We start from the raw sequence: 19,281 nt of genomic DNA on the forward strand, positions 1-19,281 counted from the left end.
CTTTTTACAATTTGTTTGAGTTCTGTAAGTTAAACTGCAAAATCTGAAAGGCTGTTGGTTTACTCAGTTTCAGTTTTAAATCATGTATCATCGTGGGTTTTGGTATTTGTTTTTTCACTTAGGTTTTTGTGAAAACATACAAAGCTATTTTTTATTTTTAAAAGTCAGGTGTTTGAACATATTTATTCTGTAATTTTTCCTTTTACGTGAGTTTTGATCAGTACTGTTTCTTAAAGGAAAAGTGTTTACAGGTAGCCAATAGTGACTCCATTTAAAACATTTTTACTCAGAGTAAAAGTAGAAAGGGAATCCAAAAAGATACATACAATTGATTCTTGATGTTATTTCAAATTATTACTCTATAATTAATATTTATGTGAGTAAGATTGGTTTCAGAAGAAGATCCTTGTAAATTGAATATGTTAAACAGTGAATACATATAAAGTGTGGAGTAAAACTAAGGATAATATTTTGTGATTCAGATAGAAGCAAAGGAAGTGTATGCTCAGAGACAAAGTCTACTGAAAGATATCGAAGCCGTAAGGACCAGGGAGGCAGAGCTGAAGGAGAGGATGGAGGCATTTGAACTGTAAGTTACTGAAGGATGTATGTACAGTGCCAAATGATGCTGTTGTCCTTTTTGTGAAAAGTGTGCTTCAGGATGTTTCTGCTACTATGACATTGAAGTAGATTATATGTCCCAGCAGTTACATTTTACATTTTGAGCAGTATTTTATACTGTCTCTATTAGCAGGATACCCTACACAAAAGATGGGTTTGTTTTTTTTTCTATTCCACTTCATCCAACCAAAATGGTTCAGCATTGCTTCAGGGGCAAGGAACCAGATGTTTGCTTTGAAGTCCTTAAATTAAGAGAAAAAACAACCCCCAAACAAAGAACACAGTCTTTAACCCTAACACTCATGAGTCACATGATATTTTGTCTTGTTAACCCTATGTTTTGGGGTTGGGTTTTTTTATTTGTCCTTAATAAAATCAGTTTTCTTTAGGTAAATAAAAAAAATAACTAAACCATTTTTGGTCAAATTTTCAATACTACCTAATGTTTGTGAGCAAAATGATTATCCCACTTACCAAAACTTGGGGTTTTTTATCAACCCAGCAGAGGGTGCTGATAGAATAGCTTGCACAGCACTCTCTCCTCTGAAGTGTTTCTGGTGTGGGAAACTGAGCCAGGGTTAACCCAGAAGAGCTGCATAATTGATTAGTACTGGATTTAAATAGGGCAATTTAGTTTGTGTCACATCTCCTTGTTCTTAATGAACTACAATGACAGATTCTGATGATAATTTCAAATTGCTACAGTATTCCAAGTAAGCACATTACCCTTTGACATCTATAAATGTTGTTGTAGAAAAGAAAACAAAAAGTTTTGACTTTTTAACTGGCCATTATCTGTATAATTTTTGATATTTCAGCACTCAGAAACTTCAGGAAGAGAAAAATAAAGCTATTGATGATGCACTTCGGCGTCGGGAGGTTGCTGTGAAGAACATAGAGGAAACATACGACCAAAGGCTGAAGACAGAACTCTTAAAGTAAATTTTTCTTTCTTCTCTAGTAGGACATATGCTACTTCCTTAGAAAACAGAATAATAAATTGTATAAGATTTCTTTTGAAAAGCGTAACAAAGCAAGGACTTTGAAAATGTACACTTATGTTTTTGTTTTAGTCAGCTTGAATTCTTAACATTATTGCTTAGCTCTTTCCTAGTAAGGGAAAACATTCTGTCAGGTTCAGAAAAAACTTGCTATAGAAAAAAATTCTCTTGATTTTAGGTTATATTATTGTTGTAGTTTAAAGTCTGTATTGATATCTGGAAAAGAGAGGTGACATTAGTCATATTGTTTGAACACTGTTTCAAAGAATTTGCGTAGAAATGCTCTTTGGAAGCATAAGACAACACCACTTCTGACTGCTTTTGGGGTGTTGCAGTGTGTATGTCCTAACTTTGCTGTTGTACTTTCTTGAAGTGCCTTGGTCAGTTCAAGGGTTCCTTGGTGCTTCACTAGAGACATGTGCTCTTGGAATGTTTGTTGCTCATGTACCTGATGTCATGAACCAATCTCAGTTAGGCAGTTAAAATAAATGACTGATGTATAATTACTTTTTATTGCAAACCAGTGAACAGTATTATCTGGTTTTGTGTGTCTGTAAATTGCAGAGGAAGTGTGTAGAACGTAGGTTTTGGTAAAAATAATGCTTTAGAATTTGATGGTTTTGTTAGAGAACAGTGAAATGCAACTAATTGACTCACCTTGGTATCTTATCTTACCTAGTCTATAACAGCTATTTACAAATAGTGATTGTAAAGTCCTTTTGATTCGTGAGGAGAAGCAAAGTATTTTAAGGATAAACTGCTGCTCTCTAACTTAACAAACAAAATATTTTAAGATATGCTGCAAATGCTCAGAAAGATAAGATCCATGTCTTTGTCCCACATCCTTGATGAAAAGTATTAAAAACCTACTATTTATTGTACAGAAATAGTGATGCCTGCTAGAAAGTTAATCTTTTTTATTTTTGCAGTAAACATTAAGTGCCATATTTGGGAGAAGGATCTGAGTTGTCTGGGCCATTTGCAGAAATGCAGGAGGGTGGATATGGCAGTATCTGAAACCATTTATAATTATGTCCCAATCATGCAAAATGCTGAACTTTCTTAGCTTCTATAAATTCCAGTAAAATAGAATGGCACAGTTGGATGACTGCTGGGCTGTGGTTAGTGGTGTACCTGGGAAGTGCACAGTGTCTGACTGGTGGTCCATGACCAGCAGCAACCCCTAGGGCCAGTCTTGCATCCCACATTGTCCAACACCTTCATCTGGATGTTGACACAGGGTATCCTCAACAACTTTGAACGTGAGGCTTAATTAAGAGGAATGGTTTCCACAACAAATGGCGGAGTTCAAACTTTAAGCTTGCAGATGGTGCCAATGCAAATCTTAGGAATTTTAACAAGGAAAATGTAAAAGCTCCATGACTGGAGCAGAATAGCCCTATGAGGTAGTAGAAATGGAGAAAATTAATTGACTGAGGAGCTGCATTTCTGTAGAGGAGATGGATGAGTTACAGTGAATGCCAGGTTGATTATGAGCCAGCAGCATGCTCTAGCAAATGAGGCAAACAGCATGATGGTAAGATTAGCAGCAGCATGGCCATCAGACTCAGGGAACTTATTGGCTCCTTCAGGTATTGGGGAAGGCTGTTCTAGGAATACCATACCCAGGTTTTGGCTCACCAATTCAAAAAAACCATGAAGAAACTGGAGGGGGCCTAGTAAAGACCAGCAGGATAGTTATTGGACTCTCAAATGTGACCTATGAGTTCATATGGCAAGGGCTATAAATTGTGACTGGGAAGATTTAACTTGGACATAGGGAAAAGATTTTTAATGGGAGAGTAGTGCAGCATTGGCACAGATTATCCAGAGAGGTGGTGGAACATACGTCCTTTGAGGTTTTTCAAGACTTGGCTAGGAAGAGCCACAGATGACCTGCTGTAGAGTTGGCAGTTGTCTTGCTTTTTGAGCAGGTGGTTGAATGAGGTGATTGGCAGGGCCCTTTCCAACCATTTTGGTGGCTCTGCAATAATTAATTTTATCCATAAATAATAGTGTGATTATAGTGTAGTTTGGGAAAGACTGGAATTTACACAAATGCCTGTGCGTGTGTATACACACATACTTTGGGAATACATAATTCTTTTTGCTTCTAGATATGAGCTTGAATTAAAAGAAGAATACATAGCCAGAACCAATAAAGTTACTGAAGATGAGAAAAAAAATAAAGGTAACCATCTGTCTGAGATTGATAAAGTACCTGTTTGTCTCTAGAGCTTTTACTAACAAATATCAAACCACTGAACAGTCACGGTGTTTGGTAACAGTGGTATAAGTGACAGAAAAGCCATCACAACAGATTTTAAAAAGATGTAGCAGGATCCAGTGACAAGTCAGCAACTCCTTGCTGTTCAGAACACAATGGGAGCTGTAAGCTGCTGCTTTTCACAGAGACTGCAAGGCATTCCTGGTTTTCCAGTGTCTCATTTCCTTCTGAAGTCCTACTACTACCTAAACTCTTTACCTGAACTCTGGTACCATACCCTTGAATGGTTACATTTATTGTGCACAAGATGCTTAACTGGAGCTTGGGGAAGAGAGCTGGAACAGATAACATGTTTAGACTTTTAGGTACATGTGTAAGAAATGATATATCACACACATATGAATTTGGTTTACTTAATTCTAGAAGTGTATATACATATGTATATATATACAAACAGTGTGATTTACTTAATTTTGAAGGAAAGTGTATGACATTCAGTCATTTTTATGTTTTGAATTAAATCGAATGTTGCGCTCAGCAGCTTAAAACTGGTTTTTGCTGATACAGTTTTGTACTGTAATACTCTACCAATTTTAATTCAGCATTTGTAATTCCTGCAGAGAAAGCCATGCTTTTGCATGAAGAAGCCGTTGCTGTTAATTCAAAAAAGGAGGAACTCAAGCAAGCTGTATCACGCACGAAAGAGCTTGAGGTAATTGTAAATACGAATTTAAAGAAGCTGTATTCTAATTGGTGCAGTTAAGGTACATTAATAAAAAAGAAAATGTGAAATAAAAATAATTGTTAAGTAGTACAGAGGTTCATAAGCTTCTAAACTGTTCTTTATTTGCAGCTGGATTTGGAGTCAGTGAAGGCCCAGATGGTGTTGGCAAATAAACAGAATCAATTGTTGACAGAGAAACTGAAAGAGTTATCAGACTATCCTTTGCTAAAGGAGGAGAAATTGGAGCTCCAAGTGCAGAATAAACTACTTAGGCAACAGTTGGATGAGGCTCGCAGTGAGAACCAGCATCTCCGAGACAGTCAGTGTGAATGATTTAGTAATTTTCTTGTTTATCTTTCTCTACAATTACTTGTTTAGAAATAGATTTTCATTAAAATACTTTCTTTGTATTATGTTTACTGGTAGTTTGCATGAAACCCAAGCATAAAATAAACAGTCCTTGACATAAGTTTATTTTCTTTCATATGTCCGTATGGTAGAAATCCTGAATTAAGTGGTAGCTATAATATGAAGGATATTCCTTTCACCCTTTGAAAAAGCAGTGCAGTATTTCTAACCATGATGTTAGTATGGTTAATAATGGTAAAAGAACATGGTATTATTAAGTGCTTACCTAACTACAGTTATAAATACCAAGTACTTTTAATGTGCGTTTGAGATTACAGGGGAGTGGAGATGTATGACTACCCCACCAAAAATTTCAGTCCTTTGTAAAAGGAAGAAAAAAATCCCCAAGTAGTTTATTCAGGCAAAGCCTTGTTATGTTCATAAAAACAAATCAGCTTTATGTTTTCAAGGGGTATCATGTAGAAAAGTGCACGCTTGTCTGAGTGTCTAGTATTTCTCTTTCTGGGTAGAGCTGTCCCAGCCCTCGGCTGAGTACCTGGCCTGCCAAGTGGAGCTGAGGAGAGTGGAGCATTCTAGGAAGCTGGTGCTGGATGAATTTGAGAGTCGTAAGCAGATTTTGGAAAAGCAACTACAAAGTAAGGTAAATTATTATTTCTGAATTATTTGAACCCTTTCTTCTTCCTGTCTTCTTTTTCACGTTTGTCCATCTGGCTGTGCAGGCTGTTTGGCATGTAGTTAGGAGGATTGTTTGTACAGTGCTTATTTTTTGTAAACAGCTCTAAAGAAAACAAAACATGTACCACACCAAAAAAAACACCAAAAAATAAAACCAACCCAACATAACCAAAGCAAATCTTTCCAAGTCAACAAGTTGTCAGTACTGACTCTCAGTAGGATATTATGTGATAATGGTTTGACTGGACCTGAAAAACATTTAGAAAGCAAATATTCAGCCTGTTGAAATAATTCTTTTTTTTTTTTTAATTATGCTGTGTTTTGTTCTTCTCTTGATCTCCTATAGGTTGAGCGTTGTGCCCAGTTAGAGACCCAACTGTTAGAGTCCGAAGCTACTGTCAGAAAATTAAACATGCAGGTTGAAGAACTGAAACTGCAAGTGAAACAAACACAGGCAGGTTTGTATCTTAAACCACAGCAGTCCTTTAAGAAGGACAAGTGTAAGAATTTCCAGAAGCTTAAAAAAGCTGCAGTTGCATAAAACTAATATACCACTAGGGAGTAGATTTAAAGATTAAAATCAGAATATGTTTAAAAGCCCAGTTTAAAAAGCAAACTCATTCAAAGTTCCTTTCAGAAAAGAAACATACAGGAGGAAGGGAAAACATTCCTCCCTGAGCAGTTGCATATTTTTATTGTCTGTTTTTCCTCAGTGTGAAGACATTAATGTTTGTTGATAACATAAACAGCATTTTCCAGCAGGCAAGTTGTGTTTTAATGCATTTTGATTCTTGAATGTTCATAATAAAAATAATCAATTTGAAATTGTATTACATATCTCAGAAATTTAAGTGGGACTCATAAACAGACTTTGTCAAGGCTAATAACTTTTGCCTATCTTAACTTATCTTGTATGGGCATTAGAAACAGAGGCATTTGCATAAAGCAGTTCAGTCCACTGAAGAAATGTAGTTCTAAAGATGCCTATGTCATGCCTATGCCATTGCTAATGTCAAGTATTATAAGTAAAAGTTTTGGGATGCATATTTAATGTAAAAATATGGAATTAAATTCTGCAATGATTATACATTATATACAACATGTGTTGCATCATAATTCAGTATATGTAATATTTTATATTATTCAGTAGATCGATATGTACATTTTCATTTATGGTACAAGTACCATTTGGAATTGGAAATTTGTTTGTGTCAAAATAGCAAATAAATATTTTAATTGAATGACTGTAAGTACTGCAGGGACTTATTTACATCAGAGTTAACGAAGTCATTGAAGAACCATTTATGTAGAATAAAAACAAAGTTGTAATTTTGCTGGGAAAGAAACAGCCCTATAGATTGGTTTATGGGCTTGTTGTAGCATGCAAGTGCAAGCCAGAAAATAGACAACCCCAAAACTTTCAATTTAACTGACAATTATTGAGTACTTTAAAAAAAACCAACCCCACAGTATTTTCTGTGTGCCGTGTTGTTTTTCTCCAAAATATTTGTTCTAAATAGAAGTTAAATAGAAGTTAAGACTTGTGGCATGCCTTGTGTTCTTCAGCCTTTAAAAGCATGATTAGATATGAGGTATCCAAAGTGGTGATGTTTTCGTATTTCTTTAGTTAAACATAATTTCAATAATAACATTGTAGAGTATGTATTTAAGATAGTTTTACATGGAAGGATTCTATAATAAAAAATAGTAGTGATAATTTGCAGCTTTGTAGCCACATTAAAAATACATTTAATCAACCCATTAAATTCTCAAAATACAAGCCAATTCCATGTTAAAATAATTTTGATGAAAATTGAATTTAAATGCCATGTTTTACTGTTTCTGTTTTGTTATGGGTGTCCCTCTCTCTCTCTAGTGTCACTCACTTTCTCTTGCTGTCATTTAGCTCTGGAAAATGAAGTGTATCGGAACCCAAAGCCTTCACTCGTTGATCGCTCCGTCCTTGACTTCACCAGTGACAGAGCTGTACCCCATGATATTTACATGGATAGTGCATTCCTGAGGAATCATGTTGTGACTGATGGGATGCAGGTAAATGCTGTGCCAAGAGCTGGCTGTCGGCAGCAGTTACAGCCACGCAGTGCTTCCCCGGATTCTGACCTGGAGTACATCGCGCAAACCTGGGCTAGAGTAAAAGAGCTATCAAAGGAGGCAGAGTACCTGGAAGAAGCCTACAGGAATTACCAACACAGAGTCATACAGAATGCAGCTGCAAGCAGAACACCAAGAAAGATGGAGTCTCCTTTAATTCTACAGCGTGCTCTTGGTGGACCCCCTTTGACTACCCAGCATGAATTTGTAGAGGATAATCCCAGCTTCCCACATTCCCCTCTGAGCAGTCCAAGAGGTGAAGAACACATCAAAAGAACTGGGCAGGCCGATATCTTTAAAAATCCCTTAACACCACCACACAGAGGAGCATCATCTTCAAGACGCCTTTCTTCTACTCCCATTTCCAAATCCAAGAGAGATCTCAGTAACAAGAAAATTCCAGATGGTAAGTCACGAGTTGTTAATTTGGTGCAGTGTTGGATTTTATTTACTGTTCCTCTTGCGCCATGGAAAGAGAAAGATTTAGCAGTGTTAGTCTTTCACTTGTTTGTTAAGATGCAGAAGTCAGGAGTTGTGGTTTTGCAAGAGACAAGATATACTAACTGCTTGGAGTATTGCTTATTCCTGGAAACAAGTACTGGAGAAATACATTGAGGGAAGTTAAACATGTCTTAAGTAGCTCTCAAGAGAAGACTATGCCATATAATTCACTACAGGTGTAACCTTATGATATGCAGAGTTTCATTGAACAGTGCTTTGAAGTATATCTACCTTGCAACATTAATTGTATCCCTTTTGTATTTCTTACTTTTCATTTAACTAATCTGGTTAACGTGTGCAGCAGAAGACTGCTTTGGCTTCTCCTAAATTGAGTTTCCAGTCTGAGAGGTCCAGATTTGCTTTTGTTTGTTGTTTTTGCTGTGACATCTTTATCAAATATTCCTGAGCAATTTTAAGAGGGAAGGGTTTAGTCATGGTTGAAAAATTTTAATTTTCTATTAATTTCACAGTGTCTAATAGTTAGTCTCTTTATTCCTTTTTTTTTTTTTTTTTAGGACTGTATACAGAAAAGCAAGCAAAATAGAGAGGAATTGTCATTTTTTTAAAAAATTATGTTATTTCAAATCTGCTCTATGTCTGCTACTTTAGTGATGCAATTCTTGTCACCCTAGCTCAAAGTGGATTTAATAGGATGAAAAAAATAGATAGTAACAAAAAAAAAAGATAATGATCAGCTTCTCCATAAAGGAAGGTTAAATGCAAGGGCAGCTTCGTTTGGAAGAGAGTTGGCTGAGGTAGGCTGTGGGAAATCTGGAAAACAATGAGTGATGTGGAATAGGTGAAAAGGGATCGATTAATTACTGCTTCACAGACCCCAGAATCCCATGACATTGAAAGGAAAGAGAATTAAGTGCTTTTTCATACCTTAAGTCCTGTAATTTATTGCTTCTGTGGCAACAACTGTAGATGCAGGAATAAAACCTCTCTGTCAGGAGGATCCAAAAAAATAAGTACTATGTGCTGTTCTTGTCCATTTGTTCTGCATGTGAAAATTTGACGAGTTATTTTAGAAAAAAGATTGGATGTGGGTAAGCTGAGGGTTCCCACCACAAACAGGTACTGCCAATACATGAGTACAATATGTCTGCTGGGTCCCATTCTGTTAGTGTGCAGCTTCCTTAGAGGGTGTTCAGCTGTGTTGTGGGGGCCTGGGGACTGCCTGGAGATAAAAATCCATGGGCAACTGTTGTCTCAAGCATCTTGACTTCTGCAGTGCGATGTGCACCATGAACAGGTAGCACTTCTATATGACCACCTGAAAGAACTTCAGGTGTGCAAGTGTTAGTAGTGGCTTTTCATCTATCCCTTGAACCAAATAAACACTGACTCTTTGATCAATAAAGAGAAGAAAAACAACAGTTCCTGCTTATTTAGTAAATACCATATCTTGTGGGAAAATTAGTAGATTGTAGTCTAGTAATGAAAGACCTGTGCAGCTACACAGGAAAGGAAAATTAAGACTGCAAAGCAAAACTTAACCTAAGTGCTGGACTTAGCAAGTTTTATTAAAAGGCTTTTTAATGCAGTTTTGTTTTTTAACTTGGTTTCTTAGAAGACTCAAGACTTCTAATCATTCTGTGATAACTTCATAGCTGTTGATAAAAGGATAAATTCTTCAAGTATTTTCTTCTTTGCTTTGTCACCCACTTCTACAGATCTGTAGAGAGTGAAACCTGTAGGTTAAATTTCATAATGAAGAATAGCCCTTGGGAGACCTCAAGTGTTATCTTTTGCTGGTTAGTAAGCACATCCCTAGCTTGAAATCCAGGTCTGTGAGTGCTTCCTCTAATGAGCATGGGAGAAGTTATGTGGTGTTGGGCTACAGTTGGTGGTGAACATGGTCCTCCTATGGGGTGATGAGAAGGATAGGCTTTGTGAGGAGAAACAATATGATTATGGAGAAGGGTTATGGAGGAGAATTCCCACACAGGAGAGGTAAAGAAAGAAGAGAAATAACCAGTACAAAAAAGTTCATGTTAAGATCTGGATGTTAGTTGCCCTTGAGTAGTTGTGCCTGCACAGTTGAGTAGTGCACGCGTTATACAACCAGCCTTATCTGAGAAATGGTAGGACAAATAACTAATAGAAATTGTGGGATTTTTATTCTGCAGACATCAAGAGCTCATCCCTTACCTCTTCACAGAGGAGTGTTGACCAGGTGCTTTCTCCTATTTCAAAGCCGTATCTGCTTTCATCTTCTGAGTCTGTTCCTTCCTCACCATCCAGTCATGCCCAGAAAATCAGGTAACATTGTTTACAAAGCAACATTTTTAACCTGCTTTTTAAAGAAACGTATATCTAACTGTTCACAGCAGTAGCTGCTTTTACAAATCAAGCAAGCAATTAATTTTATAAGTGAAAACTTTTCTAAAGGTGGATAAGGATTTCCATTTTTGAATATCATACCTCAAGAGGAATTTGGTTATAAAAAGCCTGCAAACACTTTGGTTTGCTTTGAGCGAAGCTATGTCTCTTTAATTGTGTCTGTTTTTCTCATCTGTGACCTGACTGATGAGCTTTTGCTGATTGAAGCATTTGAATTTCTGCTACCTGTTTGAGAATTTAAATCAAGGCAATTGTACATTCTCATTTCATTCATTAATGAGCAGTAATGCTAACTTTATTATTTTTTTTTTCTCTCTGAAACGCTTGTTCACGTGCCTGATCCTCCAGTCTCCTTTGTATGTGGGACTGGGGGGATGGGTAACACAACTCTTCTCCTTTTCTTTGTTTTTTTTTGTTTTTTTGTTTTTTTTGTTTTTTTTAAATCTTCTTTAGGTAAATTAATAACTTCACAAAATTAAAGATTTGCATAAAAATGACTTCTCTTTCCTGTCTGTTTCTCCCATTTCTGTATGTAAAGTTCTGTTCTTAATGACCACTGTTGCCTCCACTCTCTAAAATGAGAGTCCTGAATATGTGTCTTCAGAAAAAGCTCTAGTATTTAACTTCTAATATTCTTTTCCTAAGAAGAGACCGTGGAATTGACCTTAACCTGCTAGCCATCATTCCTGATTTGATGGGTGAAGACAGTTTGTCCTGGGGCAGCTGTAGGAGGCATTAGAAGGCCTTTCTTATTCTTTTGTTATCAAGGCCTCAAGGTACGTTTAAATGTAGAGAGGCTCTCTTATGTGGTTAGAATTTTTGGAGAGCCTGTATGTTCTTGGCCTTGAAAATGAGCTGTCAGGATTTTTAGGGACTGTGAGGTTACTTTCTTAAGTGTTCCTTTAAGGCTGTTTCTTCTTTTCCTACTCATTCACCATTCACCTTTTTTATCATATGTCAGAGATTTCCTTTATTTCTGTGACAGACCTTAAAAAGTGAAGGTTGAATGTTAACCTGCTTGTGAAGGTGATGTGGGAAAATGCTCTGATCCTGTGAGGAATGGTACTTTGAAGGATGTTGCAGAGTCCATCCTGCTTGAAGAGTGAACAGTATGAGCAAGTTGTTTTGCAGAGAACAGAGAACCCAGGTCTGGGCAGGCAGCTATGGGTTGTAGTTGCATTCGTTTCTTATGACAAAGCAAGGGTATAAGGTCCCAATAGTTGTCTTGAACTTGCTGCTTTCCCAAGACTTTCTTTTGGAAAGGAAAAACATTCTTTTGTTGCATATTTTTTTAATTTCTTGTGCCTTGAACTGTTTTCTGTTACGTGAAATATTTGAGAAATGCTTGTGTGGGCTTTTCCAGTTATTTACTCTCATTATTAGGCAAATACCACATTATTGATGTGTATTGTGGGATTAGTTTATGACGTGTAGATTTTAAGTGGCAATGGGAACTTCTTTGAAAAGAAAACATCCTGTAACACCAGTAAGCCGTTAGAAGTCAGACCTGTGTCAGTGAGGAAGAGCAATTTCTTCTGTGACCACAGAAACTCCTTGTTTATTTATGTTCTGGGATATGAGTGGTATGAAGGAAGCCAATAAACACAGACAGGAAGGCTAGAGTGATAAGGCAGATTGTTGCCTAAATTTTTGTTTGTTTGTTTGTTTAGGCCTAAAGAAACTGATTGAGGGTAGTTACTGAGGCAGTGGGTTCTCTGTCTTTCTAGCAGTGTTGCAGGACACAGTACTGAAGAAAGTGGCATGCATGTCCTTGAACCTTGTATCCGTAAGAATCATTTAACACTTAAACATTTCTGTGAAGGAAAGACTCAAAACATGAAATAGACTTCCAAAAACTTGAAATTCCATTTACTCTGTCCTATTTAGTTTACAGGGTATTTTTCCCCACTGACGTTACTGAACTATCTTTCTGACAATGCAAATTTATTTGTTTGTGCCCAAATTTACATTTTTTTTTAATGAACAAATCTCATTGTGGGGCTGTGTTTTGTTTGTTCTCCACTTCTGCTCCATGGAAGACCTGAATTCCTTAGAAATTGTAAGCACAAACATATTTAGGCTGTGATGAAGAGCACCAGCTGGTGTGAAGTAAGCTCCTTTATGAAGTGCTGCTGCTGAATTTCATTAGTGACCTGCACTCCTTTTGCCATTCTGGTTCTGGTCAGAGTTTAGTAGCGGGGTCACGTGGGAGGCATTGTTCTTTCATATTATCTTTCTGATGAGATAAACGGGGATTTAGAATGAGGGCACTAACCCCATTTTTCATAGCACCCAGATTTTCACCCCTGTGTCTACGTTTTGCCAGACATCTAATCCTAATACATTTCAAACACATCTGTTAAGATGACACCAAATTGGGAATTAAACTGTAACACAGAGCTTAAAAAGGCAAATTTCTTAATTTCAGTTGACTGAGTGTCAACAGTTCATTGTATTTCTCGTTTTTTTGTTGTTTTTTCTTACTCATTTGTATTCCTTTTGATAGTGTATTTTGTTTTAATGTAATGACTTGATGTCATATAAAGGCCTTGGGGAAAGGCTCTGGGGACATGGCTTTCAGAAAGATGGAGATGACTTTTACTAAAAGTTAGAGAATGGATTTCAATACCATACCTTCTTGAGTCAGAAAGTTCCAGCGTTTCAGTTGCATGGATTTTAAGTTTGTTTTAGTCTGTTACTTAGCATGTGAATAAATCTCAGATTTTTTTTTTCAAGATTCAGCATGTATATTTATTAAATTATTTATGTTCTTCCTTATTCTTTCAGACTTCAGAGTCAACAAACAGATAAACAAGATCTCAGTGATATGCACAAACCTAAGAAACTAACGTACGAGGACCTTGAAGAACACATTTATTCTCTTGAGGGTAAGTTTTAGTGCATTTCAGACAGTTTGTTTAACACCTTAGGGCTTAACAGTTTTAGGACAATTTCTGACTGATTTTGGAAATAAGTAAAACAATTATTTCAGATGATGAAGAATTAATTTTCTTCACATTTGTATTTTTAGATAATGGTATGTAGTAATAAGTAGACACTGAAATCGAGTTGGTTCTGGAATTTGTAATAATCTTTTTTTTCAGAAATCTTTCATAACCTTGTTCTGCTTAATGCTGTAGATTGGACATTTGCTTCAGAATATTTTAGAATTATGTCTTTTTTTTTAACAGAAAAGTGTACTAGTATATGAGCTACATTGAGGCTTTGTTATATTTGCTGCATAAAGTAGAAGAACTCCAGGGAGTGTTTACCATAGACCAATATCAAAAAAAAATATTACCTGATTGTAATTCTGAAGATAAGTTTCAGCAGCCATTGCATACACTCTTGATTTGTATTTCAGTAATTGAGGCTTAAAATAGTATTATGAATTAGAATTTGGTTTACAGTGTGTGTAAATGTGTGAAGAGCTCTTGCAATTATGCTGTCATTAATCAGCATCTCTGAGTAGTTTTGGAATATGTGGTTCAGTTACTGAAACCTGAATTTTATCCTTTTTTTTTCTCTGAGGTCAGCATTTTATTTATTTGCATTTCTGCTCTCTGTTGATTGCATGCTATAAAATATTTCCTTGTCTCTATATGCTGTAGAGTCAGTTTTCAAAAATCTTTGATGTAACTAAGGTACTGTGGAAAGAGGAGGATAATAAAACTCAATGCACTTTATAGCCATTTGTATACAGAGAGAGAAACAGAAGCACAGTTACTGGCTTTATTTCCTAGTTTCTCAGCATTTGAGTGACATCCTAGTGTTTGGCCTGAGCAGCTTGATCTCCCTTGAAACTGTGGATGTAAAGTAAGTGAAGTTGTCAATGAGAGAGATGAGAACAGCAACCTGAATGTGTTTTCTGTTTCCAGATTTTGTTAGGTCTGTGACGTCTTGAGGCTGGTGGACATGTGGCAGTGTGTGGTATAATTAAACTCATAATTGGTGAGGTGATTGTAATTGCTGTGTGGGAGTGTTAGGGATATTTTCTCTGAAACCAGTGATTCTAACTGGTGTGAGTGTTTTCCTGGGTCCCAGACTGGTTTATTCTTTTGGTTGTGGTTAGGTCATATGGAAGGTGGAGTGATGCCCTTGCTTGCTCTCCTGGACCTGTGAGAACATGACTTTCAGTATTTTAAAGTGAACCAATCAAAAAAGATAATGTTTATTTAAACAGAAAATGTACTGATAGTGTTTAGTTAGTGATAGTAAGTAGCAGAAGCTGATGCCTCATCTGTACGTTTCTCTGTGAAGCTTTACTCAGTTATATTTTTTTATCTCATTTAATTTCCTTTTTATAAGATTTAAATGCATTATTTGAATGTGAACCAAGCCCGTAGCCATTAATGATTTCTACTCATCTCACATTTTAATTAGATTTAGATGTATTTGTTTAATTTTGTATGAGAGACTTTGGGGAATACATTACATATTTCACTTCTATTTTATTACATATGACAACAGACTGGCATTTTCTTGGCTATTTGGGCTGAGTAGATGCTGTGCACAAGTAAGGTACTACTGTATCATTTAGTGACGTGTGGTAGTCAATAATTCTGAGAGTTTGCATATGCTGATGATTTCTCAATCAACAGTACTTTAGTTGGGTCCAACTGCATCAAAAGACAATCTCAATATGTAGGAGGAAATCAGACTGGCTAAAAAGGAGAGGAGGTAACTCAGGAGGAATTGCAGGGAGGGGTGGGATAAGAATGTAAAATCAAAGAAGTAAATACAGAAAAATATATAATGAAGGAAGAAGGTGATAAGAGTATTAAAAACAATGAAGTGGATACCAGAAAATATGGAGGTCTTTTAGTCCTGCTGTGAGTGAACTCTAGCAAGAAAAGATTGGCCGATTCTGTTGGCAGAAATTGCTTTTAAATGATGTGCCTATCTTAAGGGAATAATCATTTCTCACTGGTCACCCTTACATAAGGGAGTGAAAGCGTACAAAGAAACTTACTTTTTTTTCCTTTGCAGAAGGATAATTTAAAGATGTTTTGTACTATATTGGTTTTGGTTTGCACTTTTTTGTTTGTTTATGTGGTTAGCAGACATTTAGAAGTTAGACATAATATTTAACCTATTAAATAGGGACCTATTTGCGAAAGGAAATTTTTTACTTTAAATATTACATACTTTGATGGAAATACTGTTGTTATTGGTAACTTTATAATTTAAACAGAATAGATTTTCTTTTGGGCGTGATAGCCCATTATTTTCATCTTACAAAAAAAAAAAACATATATAGAATTTATTTTCGTAGGTGAAGCTGGTAGGATTTTGTTGCTTTTGTAAGAAACTTAAACGCTCTCCTAAATTAACTAGACTGACAGATTGACAAATTTTTTCTGTGATGCTTTCATCTATAGTTCCTTTAAAAGAATTTTAATTTACGGAAATTCGAACCCTTCTGAGTGAGAGGCTGATCAGTTTGGTTGTCTCGTTTTATTTCGTGCAAAATATTTGTTTTATTGTAATGTAGAAAAGAAGAATGCTTGAGACATTGACACTGTTTGAAGAATGGAATATTGATGTTTTCTAAACTTTACCGCAAACCTATGGAGATATAGAAGGTTTCTGTGCTGTGTTACACTAAATGCTTGGCAGAATGGTCCTGTGTATTTCAGGTTGGCTACCTAGAGAAAATGGCCACATCTAACCTTTTTAATCTTTTTTTTTTCTTTCTCCCGTAAAATTGAGATAATAGCAGTCGGCATTTTTTTGCAATTAAGTAAGAAGCAGTTGCGTATCATAGCAATGATCACAGAGCAAGGACAATAATTGTTTTTTTGCGAATTCAGAGCCACCTTGCACAGGGAGAAGACAGTATGATGTAGAATATATGAGTTACCATCCATCCTGTGCACACAATAAAGACTGTGTGATCTGTAATTAAAGATTGTTCTTATATGCATAGAAAGGATGAGCTAAGTAATTTTTCTGTGACCTGTATCTTGATTATGAAAAGAAATTAAAACATTTTGGGTTTGTGTTGCATATTTCTTCTGTTTTGGCTTTATAAACAGATGTGTTGCAATAACTAATTTCAAAACTAACAATTCTGTATCATGCCTATGGTAATTCTTAATCTTCAGGGACATGGTCAAATTGAAGGGAAAATGCTCAATTAGTGCTCATATTTATGTGTTCTAATTCAGCCATTCCCACACTTTGTGTCCATTGCTGTGCTCCACTTTTGCAATTACAAAATAATGAAGCCATTGTTCAAATTTCATCTCCAGATCAGGGGGACATGCCAGAGGAGTGTGAAAATGATGCATTGCATCCATCTGGGGACATCGTTAATGGAAACTGTGTCACAGCTCCTGTGCCAGCAACAGCCACTTCACTGCAGGATTTAAGTGAGTTCTCAGCTCAAACACAAAAGAAAATGCTTTTTTTATATGTCAAATGTGTAATCAAAAGCCAAATATTTAACAGTCTGTAGGTGTGTATACTGCTGTGATTGAAAAAATTTCCAAAAAGTGCTAATTCTTTACTAAACAGGAAGGAATGTTTTCTTTTGCTGTTCTGTGTGAGGATGACTTTTTTTCACTCTAGTTTTAGTTAAATTTCATTTTAATTTAATATTTTGCCACCTGTCCCACCCCCCGTCCAGCTTCTGCAGAGGTGATTTGATTTTTTCTTTTCTTAAAGATAACTATTACATACAATTTTTGTTCTTGATAGAAATAAGACATGTTTTGTTTTGTTTTAAAGTACTTTATGTACTTAAAGTATTTTATGTACTGCTTATCTGTTTTTTTTTCTTTTCTCTTTGTTGGTGAACTGTATTATCACAAGACTGTTTTAATTGTTTGGGTAGATGAGGATGATTTCAGTCGGCATGTGCTGCTTTTCTGATTGCTCTAGATGGAAGCATTATGATTATTTTTATTTAAAGAAGACCTTTCTAGCATCTCATGATTCCCAGTACTTAAGTTTGCCCCTCTCATTACTACCTGATGCTGTTCTATGTAGACAGCTCTTTAAACACACTGGTCACATCAGCAGTGTGTCCTGCAATAAATCACAAAGGGGTTTTAAGTACTTTGCTTTATAAATAGAAAAAATTGTATCCAACCATATTGCAGAGAGGAAAGAATATAGTGAAATGAACTTTGGAATAACAAAAGTTTAATGAGAATGCCCATGAGAGGAACAGGAAGTGCATAGACTCATCAACTCTCTGGCCTCTACTTCGGCTCTACTGCTTAACTCTTAGTGAGTAAGAGGCTGAAAATGTTCAGAGGGAAAAATCGTTACCCAGTGCCCAAGAATAATTTTGGTGTATGTATAAACAGTAGATACAGTTGTTTTTCATTTACTATTAATGGTTTACAGGAACCTGGTACTTATTTGTATGCTCTTGTAGCAATTACTGAACTACATAAATCAGATGACAGATGTTGAAATAATTTTTCACAGTGATGCTGGATCAAAGACAGATTGAAGAACAGAACAGAGAAGCTGAGGAAAACTTAAAAGAAGAAACGAAAGCAAGAGAAGAAAGGAGAGAGAGAGAACAACAGGAAGCTTTGGAAAGAGAGCAAGAAGAAGTGGAAAAGCTTAACGAAGACATGGTAATTTAGTAAATTTCTGACAGTAGTGCAGCTTTGTACTGCCCTGCATTTTAGGATTGCTATGTGTGCCACTTGGTTAAAAAACAGATTTTATTCTATGAAGCGAAAGTACCAGAGGCTAAGTTATTTTATGTACTTGTGTGATTAACCAGAGTCTCGCTAGAATGTCTCCTTATGCCAAGTAACTTTTTCACTGGAAACAGATGCTTTTCCTTCCATGCTTCATGTAACTGGAAGCTACAGTTTTATGGCCAAAACTTGGAAGGCCACTGTCACCAGGCAATTGGAACAAGCTATACATTCACTGTCTTTCTAGTCTGGATCAGTGCAGGTGGGACCCCACCAGAACATGTTAATGTCCATCTGTTAATTAGTCTTTGTTTAAACAGTGTTTATTAACATGTGTTAAATAGTGTTCTGGATTTCTAGGTCCTGTGTAAAACTTACTTTTCACTCCTGACTATTTAATATTCCTCTCCTCAGCCTTAAATTGGTTAATTTGGTTCAGTGCAGTGGTTGGTACTGATCAGACATGGTCACACAACCCTTGGCACCAGCAAATGAGGTCCTTCAGGAAACTTGCATGTCTGTGCCTGCTCATCATTTTCAATTCACATGCAGTTGTCACACTTGCAGCCTCAGGACCCACAGCATATCGGACATCCAGACAGGGTTAGAGTGGGATTTCCTGAATATCACTTTTTGAGTGGAAGCAATTTCATCTTGAACGGCACGAGATAAGTTTAATGCTGTTTAGACTGATGTGTTGTACTGAGGTTAACGTGAAATCCTGCACATAGTGCAGGCATTAAGGTATAAAGGTATTTTTCTGATCAGTATTTAATTTTGCTTTTTTGTGTCTTTAAGTATATGCAAGACTCAATAACAGTAGGTGAAGAAAAAGAAGATAAGGAGGGAGTAAAATCTGTGAATAGCAATTCTGGTACTGAAGATCATGTAAAGGATCCTCCTCCAAATCCATTAGAAAAATACATGAGAATAATTCAGCAGAGCAGAGAGCAGAATCTGTCAAACAAGGTGATTATCATCAAAACATGGTCTCAGAAATATTTACTGAATTTGTGTCTTGCTAGGCATACTTAGAATGAA

At 36.2% G+C, this 19,281-nt stretch overlaps 1 protein-coding gene across 4 annotated transcripts in view; it reads left to right on the top strand.

Annotated features, from left to right (window-relative positions):
- Window positions 1-19,281, top strand: part of OFD1 (OFD1 centriole and centriolar satellite protein) — a 29,677-nt gene that overhangs the window by 7,957 nt on the left and 2,439 nt on the right. For 3 of the 4 annotated variants that reach the window (XM_050331907.1, XM_050331908.1, XM_050331906.1), the window contains 13 exons: window positions 483-589; window positions 1,440-1,559; window positions 3,740-3,813; window positions 4,470-4,561; window positions 4,703-4,892; window positions 5,452-5,582; window positions 5,964-6,075; window positions 7,524-8,135; window positions 10,363-10,495; window positions 13,364-13,464; window positions 16,831-16,950; window positions 18,017-18,171; window positions 19,039-19,209. In XM_050331907.1, coding sequence (XP_050187864.1) covers window positions 483-589; window positions 1,440-1,559; window positions 3,740-3,813; window positions 4,470-4,561; window positions 4,703-4,892; window positions 5,452-5,582; window positions 5,964-6,075; window positions 7,524-8,135; window positions 10,363-10,495; window positions 13,364-13,464; window positions 16,831-16,950; window positions 18,017-18,171; window positions 19,039-19,209 — 2,118 coding nt within the window. The remainder of the gene's footprint in view (window positions 1-482; window positions 590-1,439; window positions 1,560-3,739; window positions 3,814-4,469; window positions 4,562-4,702; window positions 4,893-5,451; window positions 5,583-5,963; window positions 6,076-7,523; window positions 8,136-10,362; window positions 10,496-13,363; window positions 13,465-16,830; window positions 16,951-18,016; window positions 18,172-19,038; window positions 19,210-19,281) is intronic. The other variant, XM_050331909.1, reaches the window with a different exon arrangement.

The sequence above is a fragment of the Myiozetetes cayanensis genome, unplaced genomic scaffold, assembly GCF_022539395.1.
Source record: "Myiozetetes cayanensis isolate MyiCay16 unplaced genomic scaffold, myiCay2020 scf5-8, whole genome shotgun sequence".
Lineage (NCBI taxonomy): Eukaryota > Metazoa > Chordata > Aves > Passeriformes > Tyrannidae > Myiozetetes > Myiozetetes cayanensis.